Raw genomic sequence first — 15,593 nt, 5'->3', positions numbered from 1 at the left:
GTGATTTTTTTTTGTTCTACATCCAAAATCAAATGAAAATGATGATTCTATATTTACACCAAAAAGCCTTTCAAGATGTAATATCGCAAGAGGGATTCTCGGAAGAACCAGTATTATTATAATGTACCACTAAAACTTATGCTCCCTTACCGTGGGGAAGAAGATACTATACACAAAACGTGCGCCTAAATAGATTCACTTGTTTTAATATTAAATCTCCTCGCTCTTGACTGGGATCCAACGGTTACGAGCTGAAGATCCTTTCTTCACCCCCGTAAAATACCCAGCAATGAACCCTAATACCACACCTATAACCACCAACCCTGCTCCTTTGACAAACCACGAGCCATCACTAGCTTCAGATTTTTCCACAAATGTTGCAGATGAAGGAACTGTCTGAGCGTTTGAGCTTTCAGTATCGTCTTTACTCCCACTTGTTACTTCCACAGGTGCAGGAGCGGTCGCAGCATCTGAGCTTTTAAAATCGTCTCTGCTCCCACTGATTACTTCACCAGTTGCTAACATCTCAACCGTATCGTGGACTTCTCCGTCGTGGTTACCCACAAAGGAAACGGTGAGCTTGTCTTTGTTTGCAACCAGGCGAGTGTACCCAAACTCACCCGTCCGGTACATTGATTCTTCAGGCTGAGGGAATATAGGAAGATCCGGATGGTTCGGTCTAACCGCCCAATTCGATTGCCAATCGTGACCACCCATACCGACCACGAGATGAACCGGGCTCCCTTTCCACAGCTTCCCACAAGTGTTGTTGCTTATCGGACAAAACCTTTCGTACCTATGAACATGTCCCCATATAGCAAGCGTCACCTCGTTCTTCACAAGCAGCGGTTCCAAATGCTCCAACATCTTTTGTCTAATCGTCGTGTCTCTAACCTCGTTGCTCGTAGTGTACATCGGTCTGTGCCCTTGCACGACGACAAAAGGAGTCTTGTTCCTGTTCACAGACTCTAGATCTCGTTTTATGAACTCGTACTGAGTCCCACCTTCAAGAAAATTCGTCTCCGTGGAGATGGAAAGGAAATGGACCGACCCGGCATCATAAGAGTAATATAGATTCCTCGTCAGAGGAGCTTTAGTTCCCGTGAGTTCTGTTGAGTTCCCAGGCATGTTAAACCTCAAACTATACGGCACACCACACTCACCACCACCATCGTTACCGTAAATGGAAGCTGCCCAATCAGGCTTCCAAGGCTGAGCGGGGAAATCATACTCGTGGTTACCGATGCAGACGTGGTAAGGAACTTTGGAGGCGATAGGCTCGATCTGAGCAAAGAACTCATCCCACACCCACGAGTAGCCACGAGCATAGCTTATATCTCCGATGTGTGAAATAAAAGATGCCTTGTCACCAAGAGCTTCAATGTCACGTAGGATCCACTTCACTGTTGATTTACTCTCTTGTTGCGTGCGGATAAAGGTTCTGTAAGGTGTAGCGCAACCCATGTCTCCAAATATGAAAGCTCTCGTTTCTTGTGCGTACATGTCTCGAGATATGAAACTATAGATCTCACTCCATCCCTTTGCCTCACTCCCAATCTGATTCACATGACGCAGTATTAAAGTAACACCAAGAAAATATGAAACACATGTAATAATGAACTGAATAATAGTACAAACAATGTTGTAAAATTGAAATTTCTCCATAATTATCTATTTTGTATTCAAAGACATAAATATATTTTATTATAACTCGAATTTTTATTAATTAAATTATTTTTCCGTCAAATTATTACTATATGGAACTTCTACATTCCTCTCATTTCTTAAGAAATATATTAAAATTTTTTTTTCTCCAAACTGATTTTTATTAGTTTTTATTTATTCAATTTTTCATTTGTTTTTCCGTTCATCTGATTAAATTTGATGGAATTTTGATTCTAAATGAACTGATAATAAATGAATTGCTTCATCTCACTTATATTTTTCTTTAACTAATACCATCTCTTGAGATGATGATCTTTTGGCCATTAATTTCGAAATATTGAGCAAAGATTGACAAAACCATAGGTCTCTCTTATCTGTCTATTTACCTGATAGTAGTTCCTAACGGCCGGGTTCAAATTCTTCAAAACGGTATGAAAAATCCAACCAGGATCTCTCCACCCGATGCTGGAGTTAGCCGGAGCATTGCACATCTGCTCTCTATCGTACCTAATCCCACGCGCGGCCGCGGAGTTCCCCAGCATATCCTTCGCCTCTCCGTACCTCACGAACCGCTCATCCCCATCCCCGGCCACGAACGTGACCTGCATCCTGTTAGGCTTATTCTCGAACGCCAGATGGATCTGCTCCGCCTTATCCACTGCCGATCCGAAAGTCACCTTCTCCGATTCGGCCAGAAGGTGTTTCGTTCCGGGAAGAGGATTCTGGTCGTGATCCAAGTGTTTGGTGTCGATCTCGGATTGCGTCCACCGGAAGATCCGGAAGGCGTAATCCGATCGGAGGTTGGTGAGGGGGAGGGTGATCGATCCGTAACCGGACGTCCACGTGGAGGAAGCGTTGAGGAATTCGTAGCCGATGAAGTGGTCGTGAGGAGAGTCTGGAGGGGAGTAGATGCCTAGCCAGTCGAGATTGGAAGGAGTGTCGACGTCGGACCATTGGATGGTGACGTTATCGCCAGATCGTTTGAGAGTGTTGGGGGAGACGGAGAGGGACGCCTCGGCGTTAGCTGAGGAGGTGAAGATAGAGAGGAAGAGGATGATGGAGATAGAGAAATTGACAATCATTGCGATTAAATGCTTGCGAGTTAAGAAAGAAAAAAAATGATTTGATTCCCGCCAGAGAGGGAGAGGATTTAAACAGTATTTAATACGACAGCGTTTTCGTCGTTCTCTGTGTTGGCTGGATTGGAATCATTGGAATTTTTAAGCTATTTTTAAAAACCAATAGTTTCTCCGTTTTAAATTATTTATCGTTGATTTTTTTTCACACAGGTTTATTAATTTTTTAATATTTAATTTGTTATTATTTAACTTTTTATTAATTTAATTAAAACAGATAAATCAATAGAAGAAATTGTGATAGAATCAGAAAATAGTGGTGGATGGTGTTGTTGTTGAGGGTATCATTGATCACCCTCCATCGCGGTTTACAACACTATATAACGTCAATCCGATCTCGGCAGCAAATGGTCTTCTCAGTTGTTTTTATTCATAAGAAAAGATCAGCGAATCAATGTGTTGACTGTTTAGCCAAGCAAGCTTGTTGCTCTTCATTACAATGGTTTTTATTTTATTCATGATGATAGTGTGATAATGAAGACGTTAGAAAGAAAAAGAATCAGAAAATAGTACGCGTTCAAATAAGACGTGAAGGCAGTACACATAAAGTCCTGGAACTTTATTACAACTCTCGTTCATATACATATAGGAATCTCGGCCTTGTTTTCTGGTTCTTAATTAAGATTCATTTTCCTGTGTTTTCTGCATGGAAATGATTCCTTTATCCAGTATATGAAAGTTGAATATAAAGGAATCTGTTATGTTCTTTTCACTGTCCTTTTGAGAAAGCAAAGAACCAAAAAGCCAAAGAGGGAAAAGAATGAAAAAAAGTGTTCTTTACTTTACCTACACACCTTTATGATCTAAATCTGAAACTTGCTTGCAAAGCAATAATCTCAAAAAAAACCTTCAAAAACCCAAAACCCTCCATCACATCTAACCAAACCCTCTCAAGTTCTCCCACCATATTTTTTAGATTGAATATGGATAGCTTGATCAAACAAACAAGGTAAATCACTAAATCTCAAAATTCACATTTTCATTCATACATATAGATGAACATATGTTGATGTAAGATTTTTTTTTTTGTTCACTTTTTTTTTTGTTCACATATTGATGTAAGAATTATTTTGTTATTTATCTCAGGAGGAGGCATCAAACTTCCCGGGGGGAAACTGGTGAGGTTGGTAGCTCCACTAGAGAGAAGAAAGTGCCAGCAAGGAGGTCTGTTTCATTCAAAGAAGGTGCCACAAACTTCTGATATGTTATTTTTGTTACACCAATCTCTGATGCTTGATTAATTTTTCACCTTGGGCTTACATCATATTACGTGTGCTTGGTAGATAAGAAGAAGTCTTCAAGCTGGTTACAAAAGCAGTTCATGAGGCAAATGAGCGACCAGGGCTATGACCCGATCAGCGAGATGGACCACGCAGCTGCAGTTGCAGCCACTGCTTATGCCATAACCACTTTTGAAGAAACTTGGCTAGAGAGTTATCATGTAATTAGGGTTCTAACAAAGACTTTTTTTCTATTGTTAATTAGAGTGACCATTTTTCTGGTAGTTTGAGTTTTGATCTAGTTTGTAATATTAAAAAAAAACAGAGTGGCCTCGAAAATGGAACTTCCTTGTCAAGGAGCAAGAGTAGAAGAGAAGCATCGCCTTTTGAAGAACCGAGAAGCTTATCAAGAAGATTCTCAGGTGACAGTTGCGGAACACATCAAAAAGATTGTTGTTAAACTGGATGTTAGAAATCAATTTTACATTTTACTATAGGACAACTTTCACTTAAGGAACTAGAGTTAAATGGAGATCACACCAGACGAAGTGGAGAGTCAAGGGAGAAACATGGAAGACAAAGGAAACCAGTTTCTGAACCGCCAAAACAACCACCGGCCAGGACACGATCAGAACGTCGTGCTCCACCACCACCTCCTCCTCTTCTATCGCCTTCACCTCTCCGGCTTCCGTCTAGGGAAAGCAAAAGGCAGAGTTCAAGCCAAACTAGTCGAAAAGATGATTCTACAGCTGATGCTTGGGAAAAAGCTGAACTAGCCAAGATCAAAGCAAGGTAAGTCTCACAATACACACACAAAAAAATGAACTAATACATGGTGTTGTTAATTACATTTAACATATGTATTCACAAGCAGGTACGAGAAGTTAAACAGAAAGATTGATCTGTGGGAAGGTAAGAAGAGGGACAAAGCTAGAAGGAAGCTGGACAAATCTGAGGTTGAATTATATGATTTGCCTAACCTAGTTTCATGAGTCATCATATACTCGAGATTATTTTCTCTAACCGGTTGGTGCATGAATGAATAGCAGAGCGAACAAGAACAGAAGAGGAAGAGAGGTTTGCAGAGGTTTAGAGAAGACATGGAATACATCGAACAGATTGCTGCCGGGGCTAGAGCTCAGGCAGAGAAACAAAGAGAGAACGAAGAGCTTCAGGTGAAGGAGAAAGCAGGAATTGTCCGTAGCACCGGTAAAATTCCTGGAAAAACATGTTTCTGTTTCTGAGACCAAAACAGAGCATCTCAGTTGATGACTTTGTGAATTAATATTTTAAAAATTGATGACTTTGTAAATTTGTTTGTGTGAGAGAGAAATTCTTTTCAAACTGATGACTCTGTAAATAAATATTTTATTTCTGACTATAAATTTTTAGAAATTTTACTGTACAATTATCACATGAAAGGAGCTTGGGATGGTGAACTTTGGTTACAGTTGAAGGAGAACGTTGTCTCCTCGGCATTTTTTGTCATTTTACCCCAACCTGCAAAGAGTCTATCTTCATAACTCATTTCAATCTCACCATTGTTGCTTTGATTGCGTACATGTTGTTAGTGACGTAGAAAGATAAAGATCCTAATTCTTTTCTTTCTTCTTGCTTAAAGAAGATGTCAATTGGGGGAATTGAACTTGAGTTTAGGGGTGTCAGAACTATAAACTGTTTCTTTAAAAGATCGTAATTCTTGAAGACAGTTTGTTAACGCCAACAAACGAAAGAGAAGAGAGTAACAGATCAAAGCAAGAAGAAGAAAGATCCATCCATGGCCGTTTAGTAAAACTCACTATGTACACCAAGATTATCAAGATTTAGTAACACACACTCAAAGAATGACCTTCACGCCGGGGAAACATACTTCCTCGGCCATGGTTGGTGCATGCCGAGGCATGTGTTTCTCGACCATCTCTTGGAGCTCCGCTGATGCTGACTTTCCCTGACTCTTCGAGACCATTATCGTCCTGTGATGCTTAATCATCTTGGGGTGCTGATATACTTTCGGGAAGCGCGCATCTTTGGGGGTGAAGAGAAACTTTCCAGCTAGTCCTTTTCCAACAACCAAAACTCCATTCTTAACTGCTTTAATGATCCTTGTTGACATAGTTATCTGCAGAACAGAAGCACGTTGATAATTGATTAGAGAAGAAGAAGAAGAATAAGAAGAAGAAAAGAGAGAAAGCGAAAGATGGAAATAAAACGAACCCAAGTGAAGGAGAAAATTATTTAACGTGAAAAAGGAATGGGTGCATGTATTTATACTTGTGACTCAAGTATTGAAACGCACTATCAGTATGTATCACAAAACTAGAAGTTTATCCGGAGCATTATAGGTTGATGTTTTTAGTCACTTACTAGAGTTTGTGTATTTTATTGATCTCTACTTCAGGAGTCAATCATCAATGTTTAATGCATAAACAATGAGGAAACAGACAAAAAAAAAGAGAGTTACAAACCATTTCTTTTTTTTTCCGAAGAAAAAAATTTAAACCCATATCTATTAAAAACAGAGATATAACATTGGAATAAATATACAGCCTAGCGTACGAATAAATCATCTCCTAGAAATTCAAATGAACCAAAAGCAATAGTTCATATACACGGGTCGCTGGGGTTCAAACCATTTCTTTGATCCAAACTTTTTTTTTTTATGGAAATCATTCTTTCGTGATTTCATCAATATCGATTTTATTGATTCTCATGTTAGTGATGATTCCAAAAATATTTTGTGATCCAATTTTTCAACAGATATTTCTTCATCTTTACCGATTTCCTTTCGGGATTTCTGTAAGATCTATTCGAGTTAGATGTTGCACGTGATGCATCCATTTCAAATATGTTATCTCAGACGTGGTCAGTAAATCCATGATCGATGACATGTCTGTCTTTGTGAATTTAAGGAAAAGTTTGGGCATTCACATCACAAAACTAACGAGACGGTATTATAATCATTTATTTATCTTCTTTTTGTTAATGCAAGATAATTCGGCAGAGAAATTACATCATGAAATGACGGTGTTTCTTCTTTTCTGGCCGTTGGGGTATGATGATAATTGCTTAAAGGCTAGCATTGCTAGAAGATAATTCACACTGGTGAATGAAGAGTTTTTTTTTTTTGTCAAACATCTACTTGCATTAATAAAAACAACCAAAGAGTTTATATGCCATATTTCGAATAATGGAAGATTCTGATTTTTTTATTGAATTCATGAAACCTACCATGGACAATCCAATGGTTCAGAGTTAGAGACGATGTTCGTATAATCGCTCAAAATTTGCGGTCTCTTTATTTCTATCGAATGAATCAATTGAGTGGATTATATTCCTGGAAAAATCTATAGATCTAATTTGGGATTTGGTCAATCGTATGCAACAAAAGAAGAAGTTGGCATCTATGATGCGACATAAATTCGAGCGCAAGAAGATTAAGAGTGTTGGTCCTCTGTTGATTAGGAAGGTCTCTCAAGAAAAGTCATTTTCTATATATTATGTATTTGTTCTATTGTCATTGTCTTTGTATTATTCTATTTGTGTCTTATAACTCTTATGTATGTTCTTTAGTTTATATACTAGATTTTGACCCGCGTTTTTGAAGCGCGGGATATTTTACGATAAAAAATTTCACTAATAACTTAACAAATATTTTGGTAATTTTTAAAGAGTGTGTATTTAAAATATTTTTGCATTCATATCAGTGTTTTCAAATTCAACCCGATTGTGACAATACCAGTTAATCCGGAGATCTGACAATTCAATTTATGTTTTCAAAATATTCATATTAAAAAATCACTAAAACCTGAGACTAACCGATTGAACTGATGGATGACCGATATGTAATCTAATTGGATTTAAATTGTAATAGTTTCATAATTTGTAATCTTATAATCCAAATTTTAAAGTTCATTATTTGGCAATTTATGAAATTATGACTTTTCTACAAAATTTTAAAGAGAAAATGATAGATATAAAATAACTAAGATTACTTATTGTATTGTTTGGAAACATTGATAGTAGTATAAAGAAATAAATATATTGTTTGGAAACATTGATAGTAGTATAAAGAAATAAATATTAGTGATTTAATGTATGTTTAACTATAAAGTATAAAAGTGTATTTAATTTAAAAACTTACAAAATAAATGTTAGGTCCAACAGAATGTTTCTGTTTTAATAAGATAGATTAGTTGTTAAAAAAAGTGTTTGTTCATGAAAATAAATAAATAAATAAAACGGTTTGTTAAACCAAACCAAAAATCTGCAATTAATAAACCAACACTGAACCAAGATTTTAAGAATGTATCATATCAAGAATCCATAAACTCGTAATTAACTCTCTATCACTCTATGTCAAAAGAAAAAAACTCAAAAACATGATTTAAGATAATTAGAGGATGACTTTGGCTCCGGGGAAGCAAAACTGATTCAGCCATTGTAGGACTGTGCCGAGGCATATGTTCGAGACAATCTTTTTCATTGTTTCCTTCTGAGGTTTAGTTTCAATTTTTCTGTAGTTGTACTCGCGTTGTTGATATTTCGGCGTGGATACAACTTTCCAGGCTGCTTCTTTGAACAGAGAGTAAAGAAAGTCCTTCACGCTTTTTGCCACCCTGGTTGACATTGTGGTTTATGTAGTACACAAATTTTGATCAGAGATGATGAATGAAGAAGCGAAAATGAGAAATCAAAAATTCGAAAGAACTAACCAAAAGTGATGAATGAATTTGTTGCGAGAAAATAGGAGGTAGTGTATGTGTATATATAGTACGTGTGACTCAGGCCTGAGTCACACTTGCTAACACAAACGGTAGAAGCCTTCTCTTTTTTTTTGTTCTTTTTTTTTATTTTTTTTATAGAAACCTTTTCTTATAATTAATATTTTAAAACCAAAACTGAACTGGAAATTTTTGGGTCACATGTTAATATGGTTTCATTGGGTTCAGTCGGAATTATCTGAATTCATTTGTTTAATTATAAAATAAAATAGAGTTAAAAAAATTTCTTGTTTGTTATCTTTAGTTAATTTTACAAACCTAATTAAGTTCAGTTATTAAATTTTCGATAGAAATAATTATGAATAAAATTTAAGTATAAACCAATTAAAAATCAAATCAAAAATTAGTATTTTGTTTTCAAATATAAAACAACTATTTTAAATATTTATCACCCATGAGTTATAAAAATTCAAAAACTGAATTAAATTAAATTTTGGGATCCATGCGATGCTGAGCTGAATAGCCTTAGGAGATATTAAAGTCTCCCATTTAATATAGATTTTATATACTATAGTTAATAGAAATTTTTATACTAAAAGCAAATTAGAATTCATATAAAGGCTATAATTGTAATTACAAAAAATACTAATCCTATTCGTGTATGAAAAAAAAGAGAACTCTATATATACTTTATCTAACTTAAGAGCATTCCCATTGGAAGATTTTAGCTAAATATCACACACATCCAAAAAAAAAATAGTATAATAATATGTGTTGTGTGAACCTGTGTCCCGTGATCTCTTTCCACTGAAACGAGTTCATCACTGTTTCGCGGAACCCACGACATGTAGCGGCCTGCGATAGGTTCGATTATTATTATTATTATTATTATTATTATTATTATTATTAGAAAAAAAAATTAAAAAAATAATCCAAAAATACTTTGGAAATCGAGATTAGAGAGTCTTGCCAATGGGGATGCTCTAATAACCTAACCTATTCAGATCTTGACCGTTCTCTCCTCTATTACCTTCTTCACCGACTGAAATATATCATTATGGGAAATTCCGTCTCCTATATTCATGTCTAGAAGTGTTCATGAAAAGAGGTGCTTGCAAAGAAGTATTCACAGCTTTTCAAGATTGTGCTAAGGAAGCTGAGAAGAACAATGAAAGTATCGGCATTAAGTGTTATCTGATGCTTGAAAAGTGTATGGTGGCTCATTCTGATTACTATCATCCCATTCTGGCGGCTGGTAAAAGTGCGGCCGAAGTGCTGATTAAGGATAAGAAGACATAGAGGTGAAGGAGGAAGCAGAGAGGTTATTCGCCTTTATGGAAGGAGTTGTCTGTAAAGAATCATTCACGGCCTACGTAGATTGTAGTGACGAAGCTATGAAGAACAAGGAAGATAAATAGCCAAGTGTAGCCAGCACATGTCCAAGCTAGTGAGATGCTTGTATGCTAACCCTGAGCACTTTCAATATATTCTCTCTTCTGAAGAAGAGATGAGGAGGGTGCTTGATTGTGATTGAGAGAATTTTTTAGGTAGTTTTAGTGGATAAGTTTAATTTAAATTCGCTATTAATTGAAACATATACAATAATCACCCAAAAAATACCTACTTAGATTATTGATCTATGTTTCCTAATAATAAAATTGAAAAGCGTGGATATATATTAACAGCAATCTTGAACTTCAATAACAACTATCATAACTATGCTTCTACTTTATCCACTAAAACCCCAATGTTATACTGTTTTTCCTTCATCAACAATGCATGAAACTTTTATTTTCTATTATAAACCACTAAGATTATACTAAACAAAAGACTTGACTCTACATCCTATTACATTTTAAAACTACAACAGCATAACATATGTATTTAGAGCAACATTTTTTTTTTTTACACATATGTGTTACCCACTATTGGAGTCCTTAACAATATAATAATTTTTTTTTTGCTTTTTGAATAGTTAAGGATTTACTCTAAAAGATATGTTCAATGGTGTTACTCTAAGGAATTGTGACATGTAACTTAGCAAATCTTTTCACCATAGTAACTTAGCAAATAAAATGAGAAAGTTCACAAGACTTCAGTCTCTATACCAACTAATCAGTTTTTACATCTTTACTAACTATCATCATTCATCACTAATCATTCAATCACACATAAGAACAGGTCAAACATAACTGTTCCAGTTAGGATGCTTCAAAGAACCTTGTTGAAAAGCGTAGCTGAGTCGACTGTGATTTTCTTTCCCATGTTCCAGTTAGGATGCTTCAAAGCATCTGCTACTTTAACTTCCTTGAGCTTTTCAACAGGCCAGTCTCTATAACCAACATCCAGTGAGCATTTCTTATTAATCAAACGAGAAAGAACAAATATTTATAGAGAGCACACAGATTTGGAAACAAACCTAAAAGCTCCACCAGATGCAGTCAAGATAATCTTGCGCAAAGCGCCTTCAGGCAAACCTTGAATACACTAAAGAAACATAAAAAGAAGAAAACAGGAAACTTTCACTCAATTACCTGTGTCACCAATACTACTGAGATCTTTGCATATCCTGGAAAATTCACCCGAATGCATCCTCACAATAGAGTGGTACTCAGCGTCAGGGATTCCTAAATGCTCACTGTCGATATCCATCAGCTTCATCTCAAAATCTGCAATCTTGTCTTGTGCTGCACCATCCATCAACACACTCCAATCATAAGATATTATCACAAACTTTCTTATACTTTACCAAATTCAATTCTTACCACAAACATCATTGAGATATTAGCAAAACAGAGCAACGAAAGAACAGACCTTTTCAATTAAAAACCAAGACTTTAAAAAACAGAGCATCCAAGCAAATGAGCTGGAACTTACTGGTGTACTCGCGATTCATGAGCTTGAGAGTTTCCTCCTTGTGTCCAAACCCTTTGCGATTGTAATTATCGCTTCTTGTTAAGTTCCTACGGAACGTCTTGGCGTCGAAGTCGGAGTCCATCACCACCGATGGCGAAGGAGCGTCCTCGTTCCCAGATGAACAACGGAGTTAGAGAGAGAGTTGTAGAGGCAACAGCTGAGCTGACTGTAATTTCTTGTCTTCTCCTTCGCTCTCATCGATTGATTATCCTGCCAAAATCGAGAGTCCGAATCAGAAAAGAATGAACAAAAATTGAAGAATAAGATGATTGTTTAAGGTGAGTTTGGTCAATAGAAAGTAAAAGAACTCAAGAGTGGGGTGAACAGAGACGTTTTATTAGAGTCGGAATAACGAGGGTACAAGAGTAAGAAAGCCGGCTAGTCGATGCTCGGTGAGATCCTAGCCGGAAGTACAAGAGAGCGGCGAGATACAAAGAGAATAAAGGAAACCCTAATCTAGCCGCAAGTCTGTCTGTCTGTGTAGTGATACCCTTCCTTCTTGTCCTCAACTCCTTATATAGTCTCCTAGGTCGGTTAGTCTCGACCTAATTCGCTTCCCTTTGGTCATGGGCTTTTCGATATACAGGCCCAATCGGGATGACTGCTCGGCCCGAGCTGTTTGGTTGCTCGCTTCGGCTGCTCGTCCTCTAGCTAAAGTAGTCACGAGCCGAGTCGGGGTCAGTCGAGGAGCCGACGCCGAGCCGACCGCTCCCTCCTTGATGGTAATGGGCCTCCTGTTCGCTGGGCCTTGTGGGTGGTGACAATCCATCCCCAACAATAAGTCCCCCCCTAGCTCATAGTCGGTCGAGTAAACGATCGCTGTGAGCTAGTTGTTTTAGGGCTCGAAGAACAGGAGACTCGTTGTTGATTTTGACGGCTCCGCCAGAAATTGTCCGAAGAAAAGAACTTCCGCGATTCGGTATAAATCGTCTGGATTGATGCCGAACAACGGTCTTTCCAAACCGGGGATCTGATCGCATTCGATTCATGGTATGACGTCGAACCGTCGCCAATTGTAGCGAGGGAGCCGAACCGTTACTAGGTTTTGGATCGGGAAGCCAAAGCGTCGTTAGGTTTCGGACCGGGAAACCGAAAGGTCGCGCTTGAGACCGACGCGCGAGCCCGTCTAGAGGCCCATTTAGGCCCGTTTAGGGCTAATTATGACGCCTCGTTGAGCGCGCGTCCCCTTCCCTATAAATAAGAGATCTTCCTTCAGATCTCCCATTCTTCCGCAATCTTCAGGTACTCTCTCTCTCTCTCTCTAAGTTGCTTCTCTCTCTTTCTTCTGCTCTCGTTTTATCGTTTACTCGGTAATGTCGACAAGTAAGAAACTTTCTCGAGAACAAAAGGGGAAGATGCGTGCGGCCTCGTCGGGATCTGGTGATGACTTAGAGACGGTCCGTGGTTCTGAAGGAAGCCAAGAGGCGGTTCATCGCGAGGCGATGATGGATACAGAGAACTTGAGTCGTGCGCAGCGCGTTCTTATTTCGGAATCGAGAGTGCAGTCGCGGAAGGACGACGACGGTCGTGATCATGTTGACGATCAGATGATCCCGATAAGCTTTTATCCGGGGAACATCTTCGAGGAGCAACCTCCGCTTGATCGGGAGCGCGTGCGTCCTTCGGTCGTCGAAGGCCAGGACTGGCGGGGTGTCGAGAAGACGAGGTCGACCGTCGAGTCGGTGACGAGACTCCTACGGGCTCGCGACGCAGCGGGGGTTACGTTTATAATCCCGAATAGCGACCAGCGGCCCTGGTCTCCTCCGAAAGGCTACCAGTGCGTCTACGAGTCGTACTTCGAGGGCGACACGAAGCTGTGGTTTCCGATTCCTCGAATCGTCACTGCGTTTGCGATGCGCCGAGGAGCCGCCCTTAGCCAATTTCTGAATGGTGCGTGGCGGCTGGCCGTGGCACTGACGATTATCGGAGCAGAAGCTGGTGTTCCTCTCAACGTCCGAGCTTTCGAGGAATTAGTGTCAGCGAAGATAAAGGGCGGACTGATTTCGCTGAAGATCCGCCCCAACTATAACGTGGTGACCGGCTACCCCAACAAGACGAACAACTGGCAGCGGTCCTACTTCTACGTCAAATCTGACAGGGCTGCGTTCGAGGAGCCGCTGAGGACCGGCTATCGTGTTTTATGGGCCCGAGAGATGGGTATAAACCACCCGTCAGTTTTATTTTCCGTTTCTTGTGGTCTAACTCCCGTTTGTCTTTCTTTGCAGTTGCTCTTCCGAACACCGCAGAGTACGAGGAGGACTTTTTGACGAGCGCGCGTCTGATCGCATCGCAGAGACAGGACCATTGGAATAATTTTTCCTACCGGAGGATTAGTCGATCGATCGGGTGGATTAGTCAGCGTAAGTCTTTCCTTTCGCTCTTTCCTTTGCTTTGACACGTCCCTTTTGATATGGAATCTAATTTTGCTTTTACTCACCGCAGAGGTTTGGCGTTCGGACACGATCCCCATTGTCACGAATAAGACGAAGAGGGTCAATTTGTTCAATTCGGCCGAGCAGAGGGAGATAAACCGAGCAAGAGCGATGAGGACTATTCCAAATTTGAGTTTGGTGGTTGCGAAGAAAGTCGGCTCCGCAAAGAAATCTCAGCCCGATACCGCGGGCTCGCCTAATTTAGGAGATCCGAGCGCGACCGAGTCGGACGCTGAGGCTCAGTTGGTTAGAAAGACCAACAAGAAGAGACAGCGCGAAGAGGAGGGCGCGGCTGTCGAGGAAACGAACGTTGGGGCTTCCTCTCCTCAAGGGCATTCTGGGTCAGAGGGGAGAAGGAAGAAGGCAAGGGGCGATTCTCCCGCGATCCGATCCTCGTCCGTTGAGGAAGGCGAGCTCAGGGACCTGGAACCGAGCGGTGGTTCCAAAGATGAGGTGGTCCCCGAATCACAGCCTGCGGGCAGCCGCGACGAAGATCTTCCGGCGGTCTCTCCAAAGGCCAAGAAGAAGGACAAGGGGAGGAAGAGGAAGAAGAAAGCCGCCGAAATGGTTCCTCGAGGCTCTTCTGAGGAGCTGAACGACGAGGAGGAAGATGCCACCCGTTCCGGGGAATCGCTGGGCCCGGGGCGTGAAGTCGTGCCGGAGGAACCCGCTCCTCAGGTCGCTGAAGGGACCGTTGCTGTCCCGAAGAAGAGGAAGAAGAAAAAGAAGGGTTGTCCGGACAGGGTTTCTTTCTCTTACGACCGCGAGGTCCCGCTAGCGCATGACGAGCAGGAGTGCGGTCGCCTGGTTCGTCAGTTTAGGGGAGATCGGGGCGCGCTGCCGCCGGTCAAGGACTTGATCTTCAAGGAGGAGTACAAGTTCGCCGCCCGTACCTCCATCATGGTAAGTCGGGTTTCTGACTTTATCTCTTTTTCTTCTTATTCGTTTGCTGACGCTACGTGGTTTGTCGTGCAGAGCCTCGGAGACTGGAACGTTTTAGTGAGGAAATACGATGAGGAGCTGAGAGGCGCGTTCGAGTTGGTCGACAAGCAGAAGAGGAGCCATAAACGCGCGACTCGGGCTTTGAAGGATGCAGTCCGTGCAAAGGACGAAGCAGTTGCCCAAGAAGAAGCGCTGAGGAAGGAGCTCGACGAGCAGAGGGGAATCATGGCGATCGAGTTGGCGTCTGCTCGGGACCTGGTAAAGAAGGCGGAGAAAGAGAAAGCCGAGTTGCGGAAGAGAAATGCCGACTTGCAAGGCAAGAATGCGACTCTCGAGAAGGAGGTGGTGGCCTCTGCTTTGAATTTCTCCCGGGAGATGGATCGCTTGAGGGAATCTCGCAAACTTGAGGTCACTCATGAGCGAATCCGCGTGATGGCGGCAATGACGGGAAAATGCTCCCGACGCTTCAAAAATATTCAGGACCGAGAGAAGCGCCGTGATGATTTCGAGGACTCGCGGTGTATGCTTGGTCAAGCGCGCGGGATGCGAGACTGCCTCGAG

The 15,593-nt window shown here is 40.6% G+C and overlaps 4 protein-coding genes across 6 annotated transcripts; 2 read left to right on the top strand and 2 right to left on the bottom strand.

The window, feature by feature from the left end:
• Positions 1-167: 167 nt before the first annotated feature.
• LOC130505611 (probable inactive purple acid phosphatase 2) lies at positions 168-2,752 on the bottom strand. Its single transcript, XM_057000211.1, has 2 exons — positions 2,052-2,752; positions 168-1,557 (listed from the first exon to the last, which is right to left on the bottom strand). The coding sequence occupies exons 1-2, from the start codon at positions 2,745-2,747 to the stop codon at positions 211-213; spliced, it is 2,043 nt and encodes a 680-aa protein (XP_056856191.1). The 5' UTR covers positions 2,748-2,752; the 3' UTR covers positions 168-210.
• Positions 2,753-3,657: 905 nt separating this feature from the next.
• On the top strand, positions 3,658-5,421 carry LOC108852658 (remorin). Of its 3 annotated transcripts, none has more exons than XM_057000212.1 (7): positions 3,658-3,750; positions 3,888-3,985; positions 4,085-4,242; positions 4,347-4,443; positions 4,519-4,813; positions 4,896-4,977; positions 5,071-5,421. In XM_057000212.1, exons 1-7 carry the CDS (start codon positions 3,725-3,727, stop codon positions 5,263-5,265), a joined length of 951 nt encoding a protein of 316 aa, XP_056856192.1. In that variant the 5' UTR covers positions 3,658-3,724; the 3' UTR covers positions 5,266-5,421. The 3 variants fall into 3 exon arrangements, with proteins under 3 accessions (XP_056856192.1, XP_018481659.1, XP_056856193.1); XM_018626157.2 differs by having other exon boundaries at positions 5,068-5,421; XM_057000213.1 differs by lacking the exon at positions 3,658-3,750 and adding an exon at positions 3,753-3,812 and having other exon boundaries at positions 5,068-5,421.
• Positions 5,422-10,779: 5,358 nt separating this feature from the next.
• On the bottom strand, positions 10,780-11,931 carry LOC108839130 (4-hydroxy-3-methylbut-2-enyl diphosphate reductase, chloroplastic-like). Its single transcript, XM_018611957.2, has 4 exons — positions 11,620-11,931; positions 11,325-11,429; positions 11,162-11,229; positions 10,780-11,074 (listed from the first exon to the last, which is right to left on the bottom strand). The coding sequence occupies exons 1-3, from the start codon at positions 11,738-11,740 to the stop codon at positions 11,210-11,212; spliced, it is 246 nt and encodes an 81-aa protein (XP_018467459.1). The 5' UTR covers positions 11,741-11,931; the 3' UTR covers positions 10,780-11,074; positions 11,162-11,209.
• Positions 11,932-12,971: 1,040 nt separating this feature from the next.
• On the top strand, positions 12,972-15,552 carry LOC130505610 (meiosis-specific protein ASY2-like; the record flags this gene model as incomplete). The annotated part of the gene is made up of 4 exons (XM_057000210.1): positions 12,972-13,815; positions 13,884-14,018; positions 14,101-14,993; positions 15,066-15,552. Coding segments are annotated over exons 1-4 (2,359 nt in total), but the record flags the coding sequence as incomplete, so codon positions are not given.
• Positions 15,553-15,593: the final 41 nt, after the last annotated feature.

This window comes from Raphanus sativus, unplaced genomic scaffold (genome assembly GCF_000801105.2).
Source record: "Raphanus sativus cultivar WK10039 unplaced genomic scaffold, ASM80110v3 Scaffold2428, whole genome shotgun sequence".
In the NCBI taxonomy this organism is placed as follows: Eukaryota; Viridiplantae; Streptophyta; class Magnoliopsida; order Brassicales; family Brassicaceae; genus Raphanus; species Raphanus sativus.
Note: the sequence above shows the minus strand (reverse complement) of the source record. Positions and strands in the feature narration are given on the sequence as shown.